This window comes from Pipra filicauda, unplaced genomic scaffold, assembly GCF_003945595.2.
Source record: "Pipra filicauda isolate LSUMZ 115617 unplaced genomic scaffold, ASM394559v2 scaffold206_size1356665_pilon, whole genome shotgun sequence".
In the NCBI taxonomy this organism is placed as follows: domain Eukaryota; kingdom Metazoa; phylum Chordata; class Aves; order Passeriformes; family Pipridae; genus Pipra; species Pipra filicauda.
The window spans coordinates 1,039,402-1,054,562 of record NW_024104317.1 but is presented as its reverse complement, the minus strand read 5'-3'; the positions used below and the strand labels follow the sequence as shown (position 1 = coordinate 1,054,562).

General features: G+C 39.1%; 1 protein-coding gene across 5 annotated transcripts in view; it reads left to right on the top strand.

The window, feature by feature from the left end:
• OPA1 (OPA1 mitochondrial dynamin like GTPase) overlaps positions 1–10,895 on the top strand; it is a 59,143-nt gene extending 48,248 nt beyond the window's left edge. For 4 of the 5 annotated variants that reach the window (XM_027738071.2, XM_027738067.2, XM_027738069.2 and 1 more), the window contains 2 exons: positions 2,337–2,414; positions 2,890–4,834. In XM_027738071.2, coding sequence (XP_027593872.2) covers positions 2,337–2,401 — 65 coding nt within the window. In that variant the 3' untranslated portion in view covers positions 2,402–2,414; positions 2,890–4,834. Of the gene's footprint in view, positions 1–2,336; positions 2,415–2,889; positions 4,835–10,597 lie in introns of those variants that run through there. The other variant, XM_039380889.1, reaches the window with a different exon arrangement.
• Positions 10,896–15,161: the final 4,266 nt, after the last annotated feature.

Here is a 15,161-nt window from a genome sequence, read left to right as displayed (position 1 = left end):
AAGCGTCACAGAAAGCTACTGAAAGCACAACATGAAGACATCTGAGTTGTGAGATCCGATCTCGGGTTTTATCACTGGCACCTGCTGTTCATTTTGGAGACCAAGGTTCAGGATTAGTAATTTCCAAAACTAGAATCATTATAGAATGGTTTGGGTTGGAAGGGACCATAAATATCATCTCGTTCCAACCCCCCTGCCGTGGGCAAACACACCTTCCACTAGACTGGGTTGCTCAAAGCCTCGTCTGTCCAGGTGTGGTGAACGAATATGTTAATTCTGTCCAAAATAATATGACATTATTTCAAAGGCTAACTTTGTAAACATTCATAGAGCAGCAGTATTGGAAGCGAGCTAAGTATTTCTCTAAATAAATGCCATAGAAATAACATTTTCATTACACGAGTTTTATATACTGAGATGCAAACAAGGCATATTCTTTTTTTCATTTAAAAAGGTAGTAATTGGAACAGTTTGAATGTGCTTAATGAGAAGTGATAATGGATCTACTTTTTTTTTTCATTGACAACTTTCATAGATTCTGCTGAACTGAATCAGAATTTTTTTTTTATCCTGGTAAAAATCAGCTACTGTTGTTTCTTAACTTCCAAGGTACAGCTTTTGCCCTCACACTGACTGTAATCTTCATTTAATATCAAAGTACTTTAAAAAGAATCAGCTGAAATCCAAGAAGGTTCTTAGGTGTTTTGTTTAGGGCCTAGAGTGTGATTCAGCTTCACTGTACTTCTGTGTTTGCAGATAAGCACCACTGGGGAAAGGCACACTGAAGTGTTGAAAGTCTCAGTGACTTGCCCTTCGTCACCTAAGAATTACAAGATAAAGATAGAACTTTGAGGTTACTTCATCCTCATTCGGGCTATTTTCCATATTTTTGAAATGCTAACTAAAATTCTTTATTTCTGTTAGAAAAGGACTGCAGGTGTTTGTTGAGTTGTTGTTATTGTTATTATTATTACTCTAAAATGTGTTTTATGTCTGTTTGTGGAGTTGTCATTTTGTTCAATTAAACTTTTGGTTCCCATACCTACATTAAAATGTTCTACATTAAAAAGATAACTTTTTTTCCCTCTCATTCTTATGTATCCCATTTAAAGCAGATTGTTTTATTTTTCTTTCTGTTTTGCTGTTACTTCAGCTCAGCAAAGCAAGTTTAAAACATATGGAATTGCTAAAGAGAAGAAAACATTAATAAAAGTTTTTTTAAAAAAGCTCAATCCCTGTATCTCATACAAGGAAACATATGGCTTTAATCCAATAGTATTTTTAGCTTGGAAAAAAATATTTGTCTGTGTTTATGCTCATCTAACTTATTTTTGCCTGTCCTACTGCTCTCTCCCTGTTCCTTCATATTTCTGAAGTGTGTGTTTTTCATGGCTATAATCACACACAGAAGGAGCTTCAAATGAGGATGTGGTGAGAGAGAAGCAGGAAATCTCACAGGCTTTGGACTCCAGCTATGTTCTAAATCTTGCTTCATAACCAGTTTAATAAATCAAATAGGTTATATGATGACAAGTGTTGTATGGAATAGAGAAAAGAGTGGAAAAATGCCTAAGCCCCTGGATTTTGCCCCATCAATTTTGCCTTTTCATTCTTAGTAACTATTTGTAGTTGTGGTCAAATCGAGTTTTTGCAGAGAAATGAACTCCCAGCTTTAGTTTTTATATAAAATGAGATTCCACCCACATCATCTGGTTACTACTGAAATGCAAGGAAATAAAGTGCAGGTTTTAAACATTCTTAGCATTGTGCATTCCCTTTTGAGGAGATGTCTTGAATACTGACATGTGGTTCCCTGAAATTCTCCGTGATGGAAGGGCACCAGCTTTCAACTCTGTTTAGTGATTAGTGGTATTTATTACACTTGCTGTGGAGAGTAAGGATATTTGGTTGAAGAAGAAAGGGGTTAGTGGGTGCTGTTTAAAAACTAACAACTCCCTGCATGTAGCAGGTGTACAGTAGTTCTTCTGTGCATGATCTGATGGAAATTTCAGGTTTTTGAAATACAATGTTTCTAGGACTGGATTCATTCAGTAAATTTTTGAATTATTAAGTTAGCATGATAATCATAAAATATGTTTGTAGGAGTTCTTCAAATGGGACAGGGTTTCATTTTTCTGATATAGAAAAATGTTGTAAATCTTCGTAATTAAGAAAATTAATAGAGTAATATTGATGACAGCATTAATTCTTGCTCATGTTTGCATGTTTGGGTTTTGTGTGTTTGGGTTTTTTGTTTGTTTGTTTGTTTTTTGTACCTGTCCCCAGGTACTTAATAGTAATAGGTATTTGAATGGTGATCTTTTTAATTCCTCCAGAAAAAGTTCGGGAAATCCAGGAGAAACTTGAAGCCTTCATAGAAGCCCTCCATCAAGAAAAATAGATTGTTCAAGCAGGTAATTATATTTAGATCATAAAATTTGCTACAGTTATCTCATTCTTCTGTATAAAATTATTATCCATCTCTTTTAAATGCACATTTTCATACAGACTTTGTGAAAATTCCAATGTGTTTTATTCCATTGCCTGACTGGTGCTGCTTCTTGCTTTTAAACTGCAGAACTATACTTTAAGCTTTTACACTACAAGCAGATATGAAACTTAGAAATACAATTACTGGCTAGTTATTTAGATATTGTGAAACACTGTTGATTATTCTCAGTTCATTATTTTTATCTGTCTTAAGGGAACACTTTCTATGAAGGCATTTTGGTTCTTTGGTTTTGCTTAAAGACACTGTATACTGTTAGCAAAACTATGTGCATGCAGGTAATTTCCAAATTTCTTCTATATTAGTTCTCAAAACCATAAGCCCAAGTGCTGTCATGCATTTGTACATATTTTAAAATAATCACCTTTTTCTTTCAACAGAACTTTACACAAGAATACAGCTTTCTCCAGGATCTCTTGTGCAGCCTCTCCTTGCACAAAGACTGAATTGAAATGGCTTTTGTGTCCCATTCTCTTTCCTGTCTTTTGGGAGCATCCTAAAACATTGGAGGAGAAAGAAAATAATGTCTCATGGGGTTGAGAAGTTCAGATAAAATCCACCTGCCCATTTAATTTTTGAGGCTACATGCACAGAAGAATCTGACTTGTGTGTCAATGACATAGCTTGGGAGCTTGCTGAAGTTGTACATTTAAGGTGTTTTTTTCCTGAAAGGGAAAAAAGCTTTTATTTTTGGTATCTGTCGTGTATGGTAGAGCTGGATCAGATTCATGAGATGATTTTATCTGTTGTCATTTTCTTGCCTGCAAATGATCCTGGGAGTTTGACATAACATTTTAGTATTTGTACGTACATTAAAATGCCCTTCTAAATAATGCCATTTGTATTTGTTATGCTCTGTGTTGAAGCATTTGCTGATCACTGTGGTACAGGTTTAAAAGCATGGGTTTGAGATCTTGAGAGGAAGTTGTGGATTTTGTTAAACTCCTAAACTATTGAGAGATGTCATCCAAACAATTCTTGTAATGCTTTCAAGTGAAAGTACAGACTGCTATTCAGTGACATCTTAAAAGGTTTAGGCTCAGGAAATAATGTCAACAACTGCTCCTTCTACCTGTTTTTTCCTAATATATGTTGTTACTCTTGAATCACAGCCAATTACATTTCATTTCTGGGATTGCACAGACTCAGATTTCCTTGTTAACTCCTCCCTTCACCATAGGTACAGAGTAACCTGATCGAGTATGTGTGAAATGTAGAAAGATAGAATGTACAATTCCAACTTTTCTGACTTCCTAACTTAAGAAAAGGAAAAGTGTCATTAATTTCATTTTTTTTAATAGCTACTCTAAGACCAAAATCACTTCTATAAGAATGTTATGCACAAGGTCCTCCCACACCCACTTGATGTCTATCATTCAGCGTAGTAAAATTAGTAGGGAATCTTTCTTCCACTGCCTTTCAGTTTTGCCATAGAAATATCACTTCTGGCAAATGTAAGCATGATATAAGCTCTCTAACATAGGTGCCTGGTGGTTAATCACCATCGTATTTTTCTGCCCACAGTTTGCCACAAATGATCTGGATACACCTCTGAATACTTGTGTGGAGGAAGGTGCTAGTCCTGAAAGAGTTTGTTTTGCAGTTGTCTGATAATGTACTAAAAAACTCCTAGATTTATTTTTCCCTTTTGAAAAGGCAATTGATTTTGATGTGTGGAAATGAAAAGAAAGGAATCTGAATATTTTCAAAAAAATATGGTTTTGGTTTACTCTCAGAGGAAACAGAAAGTTTGGTAAGATGTTCCCCAAATATTTGAACATCCATGTGGACAAAAAGCTAACATAGAGGTATTCGTAAAATGATGTTGAAAGGTTAAATATTTCAGGGTGGTCTAACTGAATGTTTTGAGATTCTTTTTTTTAAATTTATTCCTGAAAATGAGTGTTTGAGAACAGAAGAATGGAAAAAATTGGCATGTCATCATCATTCTCTGAAGATAACTTCAGAAATGTAAGCTTGCACAATTTTGAAGGCAGACACCTTAGTGTATATCAAATGAAAGAAGTCTGTACTTTGTAAAAAAAGCCAAGCAAAACAAAGAAAAATCTTTTGCATTTACCTAGAGATCACTGTTTAAAACTTCTGTGTAATATAAATGTTGCAAAATTTTGCATCCAGTGGCCCCGTGTTCATCTCTTCTAGTGTGTTCCTAAGGTTTTAGTTCTGACTTCCCTGTGCTGCTCATCTAAGACTTAGCATGATGTATTCCATGGAAACTAGATATTTATTGAATAAAAATGTAACTGAAGGAATAATAAAATGTGGGGTTTGAACATGGTGCTGTTGCACCTAATTGAGAAGTCACTTTGACCTCCTTTTTCTCATTTGTTAAATCGTGAACAAGTACACTGCTAATGACAGCAAAATGTCTGATTCGCAAGTGCTGTGTCGGCACCAAATTAGGGGTAACTGTACCAGGTGTTCTCTTTTACTGTATAAATTAATGTACCATCTATGTAATACATTTAGAGAAAGATGTCATGAAAAATCAAGACATTGAAAGCTCCTCTCTGGAAGTTTAAATAATGAACTGATATCCGGCATATAAATGAAGACTGTTACGGGGTGTTAGTTTCAGGTGCATTTAGAATAAACATGCTGACTGGGGCAATGGGTTTGAGAGTTAAAGAGCAGTCAGCTTACCAACCCATGAATTCATGTTTCATAAAGGACTATCTCTTCCAGACTGCTGGAAAATAGTAGATTGCACAACAAAAGCCTCTTTAGATCTAGATATTAATATAGAAATCATAACTGGAGACCATTTTCACTTCCATTTCAAGCAACTGCCTTCTTTTTGCCAGCCTCATGAAATAAGTATTAAGGTAACAGTATGCCCACTATATTTAGGAACATTTGAAGCAGTATTTTGCCTCATGTCCACAAGCCAATTGCCTGTGGCTTTTGATGTTTAGAGATGGAACATTCATTGCACCCTTCCTTACAATGCATCTGTTCTGGTTCATGTGAAAATCAACATCCTTTTTTGTGTTGCTGCCTGACAGGATGCTACAATACTATTAGCATTTGCAAAGAGTTTGCTCCATCTAATAGTTCAACCCCCAGATCACAGGCTGCTCAGTTTGTGTTTCTCTATTATGTGAAAGACACAAAGAAGCTGAAGGCTGGCAAAGGCCTGTCAAATCTTGTAATGTAGCAAGCGACCCCAGAGCTTCATTCTGCTTTATATCATCCCTTGTTCCCCATCCCACCCCTTTCCTTGAATGGGCTCTGAGGTAGGTAAATGAATTCAGTGGTATGGTAGGCGGACGATTCCTTTCTGACCTTGTTCCTGTACCATTTGTTTCCAGGCTTGTTGGAGGGAAAAGGACATATCTGAACCTTTTGTTTCAAATAATTTTCTTGCAGGTTGGGGAGTTAATGCAGACCTTGTCTGAGCTCACCCGAGCGGAAGGTGTTCTGGGTACAAGTCATGACATGCTTGGTCCCTTGGAATTGCCAGATTAAAGGAGAAAGCAGTGAACTGGAATTCTTTCATATTTGGCATTGCTTAAACACCTGGACACCTTTTTTTCCCCTCAGTGTGCCTGTGTTTATGTCCTCTGTCATGCCTTGAAACATCTGTCTTAAGAGCAGACAAGAAGCAAAGAATGACCTTTGTACAGCCCAGTGTTATGTGTTTTACTTGGGAAGAAGTTGAGGCTAAGGCAAGAGCTGAGTACAGCATACACTAAACAACTGTGGGTCGCAAAAGAGTATTTCTGACCAATCTCTGAAATTGGCACAGACAGAGTCATGTTTGTTTAGGGATTGATCTTGGATGATAAGGAAGGCAATGATTTCCTGCATGCCAGGACTGAATCTTATGAGGAATAAGACCTTTCATACCAGAGTTGCCTGAGCTCTACATCCTTGAAGATACTTTTGTAGAAGGAAGGCTAGAGGAATGTGACCGGTAGCAAAACATGAGGTGGAAATACCACTCTAGCTGTCCTGCATAGTCATAAATTTGCACTGTGCACTGTCAATGCCATGATGTTTGGAGGGTCTTTCATATCTCCCAAGGAATGGATTCCTAAGAATCATAGAATATGCTGAGTTGGAAGGGATCCTCAAGAATCATCAAGGTTCAACTCCCAGCCCAGTAAAAATACCGGTCCCTCCAAGTCTTAAGTTGTACATAGTAAGTTTGCAGTATTTGCAGTATCTGAAGTGTTCAGTTCCATTCAACAGTCTCCACCTGCTTAGCCCAGTAGAAACCTAATGAGAGGCCTGTTTGTCATTTGAGCCCATCGCTTTGTGTTGCATGGATCCTTTACTAAAGGCCTCCACAAGCCAAAGCAGGCATTGGGACAAATCTGCAAGAACATCAGGCCTCAGAGTTGCTATGAAAGACACAGACATAAAGGGGATGAAGGAGGATGGTCATACCCATGTTTGCCTTAAAAAATGTAGATACCAATTATTTTATGTTGGTAGACTGTACCTTGACTGTGCAAACATAAGGGATATTATCTATCACATCTATGCCTATGAGTATTAACATATTTTCTTCATGCACTTATAGAACTATATAATAATGACACGTTATGGAATAAGTAGTATTAAGCTTGAAAAGCAAACTTCCACATCTTGCATAGATTCAGGGCATCCCCAAAGCAAACTCTGCTCATGCTTCATTTGTGATTCCTCTGTGGAATATGTTTGTATATCTCAGGTGGACAATGAGTTTATCTAACAGTTGGAATATCAAACCCTCCTAACCTGAAAGCTGTTTGCATGTGCAAACTATTTTGTAATTTAGGACTAATTACAGACTAAATGTTTCATCCAAATGGAACAGCTCATGGATTTCTTGCTAAAACACTTTATACTTCTGCAAGATTCCAGTACTGCTGATATGTAGCTTTGTGTGAGGCCTTGCCTACTGTCTCACAGGCGAGACCAGCAGAAATATTAACTGTATAACACCCTTCAAAAATATATATAAATAACTACAAATTTTTAAAATCCTCCACCAATAAACAGGAAGGTAATGATACCCCTTTTGTTTTTGTTGTGTAGTACCTCTGCTCTCACCAGTGGTCAGAAGATTAGTTTTTATCTGGACTTTTTTCTGGAAGCTCTGATCAATTAGATCTTTTTCCAAGAAAGCGTTTTTTTAAAGCTATTAAATGTTTCTTTCATGACTCAAGATTCATTACCACTGGATATTGTTGCTATAAGGAAAATAAGAGCTTTTAAAAAGTCCTTTTTCCCTCCTGTCAGTTTTTGCATAGTCCATCCCTTCAGATGGAGGAGATAATGCGTCCCCTTTCAGAAATAAAGACAATTTTCCATTACCTGGTGCCTGAAAATTGGAATTCCACAAAGCTTATGGAAGTACAGCCAGCCATAGGTTATCTGGTGAAGGTTTTTTCCTGGATACTGCTTTGTTGCATGTTTTGGCATACCCTGTTTGCTTTCCCTGCCAGTACAACCTCCTTCCCCAACCTCCTCAGCCCTATGGGCATGCAAATTATGCCCAAACCAGGTGACATTCTCAGGCCTGTGAGGTGCTAAAGGTCAGATCAGATGCTTACAATAATCTAGCTTGAAAGTATATGGTAAAATTGCCACTACTGCTCATGTCTCTTTGCAGTTTTATTTCTGCTGTCTTGGTTTTATCTACAAGCATGCATCACATTTGATAAATATACCAGTATCTCATCATATATATTATGTATGCATATCTGTGCAAGAAAAAAAAAAGTGCTGACTGCCTCAGAAATTGTGACTTGCTGACTGATCTCTGGATAGCCCAAAACAGAATTTGTCTAATCTAGTCTGAAAGACAAATGCCATTACTAGATGAGTAACAGAGAAGAAACATTGGAGAGTGGTTCATGGCAAAAGGCTGTTTTTGTGTGGAAACAACAGAATATTATACCACTTGCTGAAGCTTAGAGCAACTCCCAGATCCTCAATGAAATCAAGCTCTGTGATGAAAAGGCCTGCAGCCTGTTGGGCCAAGAGTTGGGGATTATGAGAATATTCATGACTCCTGAGAATCAGCAGGTGAGACCTAATGCACACATTTGCCCCCACCCCTTTCCCCAGCTCATCCTTTTGGTAAACAGTACATAAAGGCTGGGTTCCCAGAGTGAGTGAACTCAGTTCCTGATCCTCTTTTTTCCCCCTCCATTCTTTATAAAAAAGATTGCAGTGATTTTGACACTTGTCCCAACCAGAAGCACGGAATCTCCTTTTCATTTCTAAAAAGCAACTGTGTGGCCAAACCAGAAGTCTTGTGACATTACTTAAGAAAGCAGAATGGTATCTTAGCATCCAAGGCCTCTTTTAGAACTTAATGAAAAGCCTTTCTGAGAGCTTAGATAAGCTGGAGAGGAATCTCTGTGACATATGTGCATTGTCTTAGAAAAGCATGGGTTGAAGCCAACTGGTGGGCCTCTGCCTTTAATATACTGGGTGTTTGTCATGCCAGTTTTGGTGTGCTTGCTAGTCAGTAAACACCCAGCATGTACAGTCCATACAGCTGGAAGCAGTTTCAGTATGTGATTGATGCAGGACACTGTTACAGACCAGTGAGTAGCAGGGGATGCTCTGTGAAAGGGAGATTCCTTGGGCAAGATGGGGAAAAATATTTTGCCAGCTTTTCCCCAGTGCAGCACAAAGGCACAGTCTATAGCAGATTTCACCAATCAAGCTTTTGCAAAATTGTCTCATTGTTGTGTGGGCAAAGAGGGATTCTTATGAATGCTGATTCTGTCCTGATTCTGACAGATTTTACCTGCAGGAATGAAGTTGCATGTTCAGCCTGGTGGGTTAGGGATGATTGTCAGCTCTTTAGCTGAAGTCTTAGTGTTGTCATTCCTTTGAAGCCTGAAACAGTGCCTGCAGTAAACGGAGGATATCTTTGCTATAACTCAGTGTTGTTGCATGCTTTTCTGTACAGAAATGTGATGGTTCTGTTTGCTCTGTCCCCTGATGTAGCACAAACTCGTTTTATTGGCTTGTGACTTTCCCGTAAACGGATTGCAGCTGTAGGTCAGTGACACACTGATTTGGCAGTCAGAGGTGTCACACTAAATGCAAGGGAAAGACGTTTAGGCTGCTGTCAGCCTCGAGTCTGTGCCATTTACCCAGGACTGGGTGCAATTGGAGTACTAATCCTCCCTGTTCATGTGTGTGGCAAGAGCAGGAATTTTCCCAGGTTCATCAGCCTTCCCAGGAGGGATTTCCAGCTCAAACCCTCCTGGCTGTGCTGAGGCAGGTAACTGAACAGAATTATGGTTTGGTACAAATGTACCATCCTGCCAACATTTACTGTAACCTAATTCTTTCAGAACATCAGTCAATGAAGCCACAGTGAACAATCTGCATTAAGGCAAAGGTAACTTGTTTTTTAGGTTTTCAGTCTTTCCAGGAAGGATGTTACAGCATTTTAAATCTCCCATGGAATTTCAGTCTGCAAGAGTTGTAGTGCCTGGCTCTGACAAAACTGTTGTTACACTTTGTTTCAAAGTGTCTCAGCATAAGGATGCTGTTTGTTGTATCCCGGTGACAGCATCAGAACAAGACTCGAACAGTTTTCTTGTTAATCTGAATGTATGTTAATAGCACTTAGTTCTGTGGCTGGAATTTGGTCCCCAACAATTGAAACTAAACTACTGTCTGCTCAATATAGTTTTTCTAGTAACTGATGCATCTAGGTCAATAAACTGACAGGCGTTGCTCATTTTACTGCTTGGCAAATATTGAACTAAAGTCTTCAGCACTGTAACACTGTTGACAATTGCAGGATAAAGGCATTGTCCTCTTTTGTTACCATGAAGTGCATCTTCACGTCCAATTCTGGCATAACACACTTGGTAAACAACAAGGGATGTTGTGCTCTGGAGTCCCAAGTGTTTGCTCTGACAATATAAACTTACTGCCTGCTCTCTGAAACCAAACATCTGTCTCTGCCATGGTTACTTCAAACTGATATTGAAAAAAGCCATTCTCTTCCTGAAAACACTGGAGGGCGACAGCATGGCTGCTGTTGAAGGAGCTCCTTTCTCTTTTTGGAAACTATCTGTACCACTCTCCTTTATTTTGTTGCAGGTCTATATTGAGGAGCCCAGACTAGGCTTCAAGAGTCTAAAAGTGAAGAATAATACTTGACATAAGAAAATCGCTGTGGATTGATACAGTTAACACTAGTGCCACTGGAAAGGAAATGCTATATTGCAACTCCACTGTCAGTTCGTTCTTTTCCACGACACCATGTTGGAAGAGACAAAACAAAAATGAGCCAAAATGCTGCTGAAAGAATTCCATCACATGCATCCTGTTACCTGAGCAGAGCACTGCTAGTTGCCTCTTCCTTGTCCTCTCCAAAACTAAACGTCCCCATGACTACCGTGAAGGTCCAGAGTCATTTGTGTCCCAGCATCCATAGCTTAAATCCCTTCTGCTTTGCTAGCATCTCTGGCTCACTTGTTTGCTAATGTGAGTCATTCCTCTGGATCTGACTGGAGGGATCCAGTTGTGTGCAATTCAGTGGGGACATGCCCCAGAAGAATGGGTGTCATTCACAATGATTTTGTTCCCTGCTACCTTTGGTCTTTGTTTACTACAGCTTTGTTATTTATTTCATATTTAGGTCAAGGATGAAGATTAAAGCAGATCTGCCCTTCCTTTGCTTCACATCTTCACTTTTACCTACAGTTTGTTTTGCATATGAAGTGTTTGGAGTCTTTATTTAGGACAGTTTGCAAGCTATAATGGTAAAGAACATAAATCACAACGAATCTGTTTGAAAAGTGTCTAGCTGCACATCTGCAGTTACAATATTACATATGAAACACTATCCCAAACACTGATCAGAGGTGAACCTGCATGAAAAAGAGTATTTGCAGACAGTTGGACCCTGCTGCTCTAGACTGGTGCCCACCAGCTTGCAGGATTAGTCCCCTCCAGAGAAATATTAAAAATTAATCCACAGCTTTTTATATCCTTGATGGACACACAAATAGGTACAGCACATGCTGTTTATTGCCTTTTCAGGTTGAACTACTGGTGCTTCCTTTTCCTTTGTGTCTCAGAAAAAAACAACAGCTTCACCTTTGAGGTTAGTGCAGTCACATCCTAAAAAGAAGTCTGAGGTCATAGGAAAAGAAAGAGGCCAGCATGGATTTCACTGCCAGGTGCTGAGATGGGACAAGGCCCATGATCTACTGTTCCCATTTTGCCATGTTGCAGACTTGTCTTGGGTAACTCAGAGATGAAGAGATTGGGAGATGGGATTGTAATTGTGTTCCCAGGAAAAAGGGAGAGGCAAAGCTGCACGCTTCAGGAAAATGCCATCGTAATTCTTCCTATATTAGTTCAGAGGGGCTCATTGATCATGAGGCTGAAAGCTTTTGTGGCTGATGTCAAGTGACTGCTTTTGGGGATGATTCACCTCTTGTCTATAAGGTTCTTTTTACCAAAAAGCAGCTGGTGAAGCCTCTATTTCCCCTAAACAAAACTGTCTTGAACTTCCAGGGGAGAACAAGGCTTTCACTGTGCTGGCCTTGACTGAAATCCCAACCGGGAGGGAGAAGTCAGACCTGTTTCTTGCTTTTGCAAAAGCAAGCACTTCTTTTTTTTTCTTTTTCAGCCATAACTGTGAAGTGGACAAAGAAAGTTAGCAATCATCAGCTCTGTGAGAGAGATGAGCCTATCCATCCCATAGAGCTACAATATTTTTGTGTCCACCTGCAAACGTGGATGGCAGAAGTGGCTCCTGTTCTGGCCAAGCCAGCCAAAGCTGTGTGCAGCAGAAGCTGATTTCCCAACTGCTACCCAGTTCCAGTGTCTGGGTTTTTCACATGTTTAAAGTTCATTTTTATACAATAAACTCAGCTCATGTGATTTTTGCTTTTAGATTGCATACATCCATATTCCCTCTGTGCTAGGAATGGGACTTGCAACTAACTTGCAGGTCCTGCCTTCCCTTCTGAAAGAAGCAGTTCCCAGAAAGACTCAGCCAGAGCCTGCAGGCTATTTAGGTGAAGGAATCAGAGGGAGAAAGGACAGTCTAGTGCTTCAGTAAAGAAAGTAGTGAGTTCCTATGAGCAGGGGAATGGCAGCCTTCTGATGAACAAGTTGGGCTCTGTGTGAGGCAGCATCTTCCAGCTTCCCTTCCAGCAGGAGCTCACCAGGCCAAACACAGCTGGCAGCAGCCCTCCTCCCTGCTAAGGCTTTGGAGTAGGACATACCCCACAGTAACAAAATGCCATTCCTGTACAGATGGACAGCTGGGTTCTGTATTAAACAAAGAACAAATCAAGAACATTTTATATTGTTATTTAAAGGTTTGGTGTGTGGACGCCTTAGAAACTGCCTATTTTTGTATGACAGCCTGGGAGTACCCATATGGGCTAGTGTCAGTTCATTAGCTCTGGTCCTTCAGAAACTGTTGTCTTCAAATGTATTCTTCAAAATAAGCCAAAACTGTATCTTAACCATAAAAAGGCCAATTTTTATTCAAGAAAATATTTGAGAACTGGACTTTTAATAAATCTGAAGTGCAGTTCCCAAGCAAAGAGGCTCCAGAGATTCTCAGCATTTTCATTCTATATTCAACAGCAACAAAGAAATCATCTGGAATCAGCCAACAAGCAGAAGAAATTTTATCACAAACAGTTATATGTTGGTAATTGTTCTTTCAGCCACTGATAATCAGAAATGTATAATGACAAGGAACCAAGCAGTCTTTAAGTAGCCTACATCAACTCCACCTCAGACAAAGTGGAAATGGGCACTAAGCCGTATTCAGAATGTATAGTAAGCATTCAGCTTGGAACTGTTGGCTGCACTAGTTTTTACCTGCACAGTTAATTTTAGGATGAAAAGGATTCTTCAATAAGACCTAGAAATCCCTGAATAAGACCTTTTTTCTATCAAAAATGTTAATTCATGAACCTCCAAAATGTATAGTTTTCCCAGAATTTGTCGGGTTCATTGGGCCTGATAATTTTAGAATAAATGCCAATGTGAAAATTGTTTTCTGCTTTAATGAAAGACTCACCAAACAAAGGCTTCAGTGTGATCTGAACTAAATATTTCCTGGAGTTTACCAACACCTGATCCTAGACATTATCAGAAACACTGCTCAAACTCAGCAAAGTAAAACCACAACTCCTTTCCAACAGCCAGGGAGAAACAGGTTTGCATGGAGCAGAGGAGCTGCCTTGGGCAGACAGACCTGCAGAGAGAAGAGAATGGGCATGGTATGCCACACTGCACACTCACATAGGGCTATTCTGGACTCGACAAAGCCCTGGAAGAAACTATTGTGTTTTAATTGTGCAAACCCACGTGGCTGACGAGAAATACAAGGGTGGCTTTTTCGCTTGTTAGAATTCTAAAAGTAGTGCTTTCATATATCCTTTTCTCTGGAAATGCCTCATGGTTGAAATATGCTGTCTGAAATCCCCTGTTTCCAGGCCCTTCTGGAAATAGCTTTCCTGTATATAAGGCTTAATTTACAGTCAAGAGACAAAAGGATCCCCTAGAAATCACATCATGTTAGAAAATAGAGGACTGATGGGGTGTGCAAAGTCTAACTCAAAAACCTTTTGGGAGAACTATGGCATAAATTCCCAAGTGTTTGTGTACTTCCTTTTCTTTTCAGTAATTTTGCCAGTATTCTGGTTTTCAGGTCCCACAGAATGTCATTCCTGTTAGTTGTTTTGCTCAACCAACACGGGGACAGTGCTGTGAAGTTTGCCTGCAATTACTCTAATGAGAAACAAGGCCAGAATTAACTCAGAAAAGATTGTCCCAGGCAAAGACCCACATGCAAAACCGAGGGCTTTATGTGATAATGAAGACAACAGGGTTAACCAGCTGGCAGTATAACTTTTCAAGTAAACATTTTCAAGATAACACACACTGATTTCATTTATAATAAGCTGAAAACAGACCTGTTAGGTCTGAGATACACCCAAGGTGAGGTGTTTTCTTGGTCAAAAGGAGAGAGATCCTGCGATATAACGCACACCAATCTGGTATCTTTCTGTCAACATTAATCTTGGATTTTCAGGGTGGCTTGATACTGCTTGGGTGGGGGTCCTCTGACTTAAATGAAACTTTTCTTGCTATTTGTTTCCACTGACACTGGAAATCAAGGAGTTCAGCAATTCTTGGCATGAAATATTTGAGCCAGACCCAGCTTTTGTGCTTTTTCTTGTTTGATTTTTTGTTTTTACAAAGCCATTTTCCAGTGCAAGATAAATATTTCATAAAGAAAAGTATCTCTACATCTGAGATTTCTTCCTTATTTTCTTGTAGCAAATTGTCTTGTGGAATTTAGAGGCATCAGGGAGCAAATAAAAACTCATTACCTTCTTGTAAGCAGTTTGTTACAGGTGTTTCAATTCCTACTGCTTGATGTTTCTAGGTGGTAAGACCAGAATGGGTCTCGGTGGTCACCTGCACCAAACTTCTAAATTCTGCTAGGCTAAAAGAGACCTGCGATAAAGAAACATCAAGGCCTGATGTAACTATCCTCTGTAATGGATCTTGTCACCAGATAAGTTTTCTAAGTTTGTTCCAGTCAATGAACATTACCACCTTATTTTGACTAAGTTTGTGCTATAGTTTCAAGCTCTGAGATCTCATTCTGCCCTTTAATCTG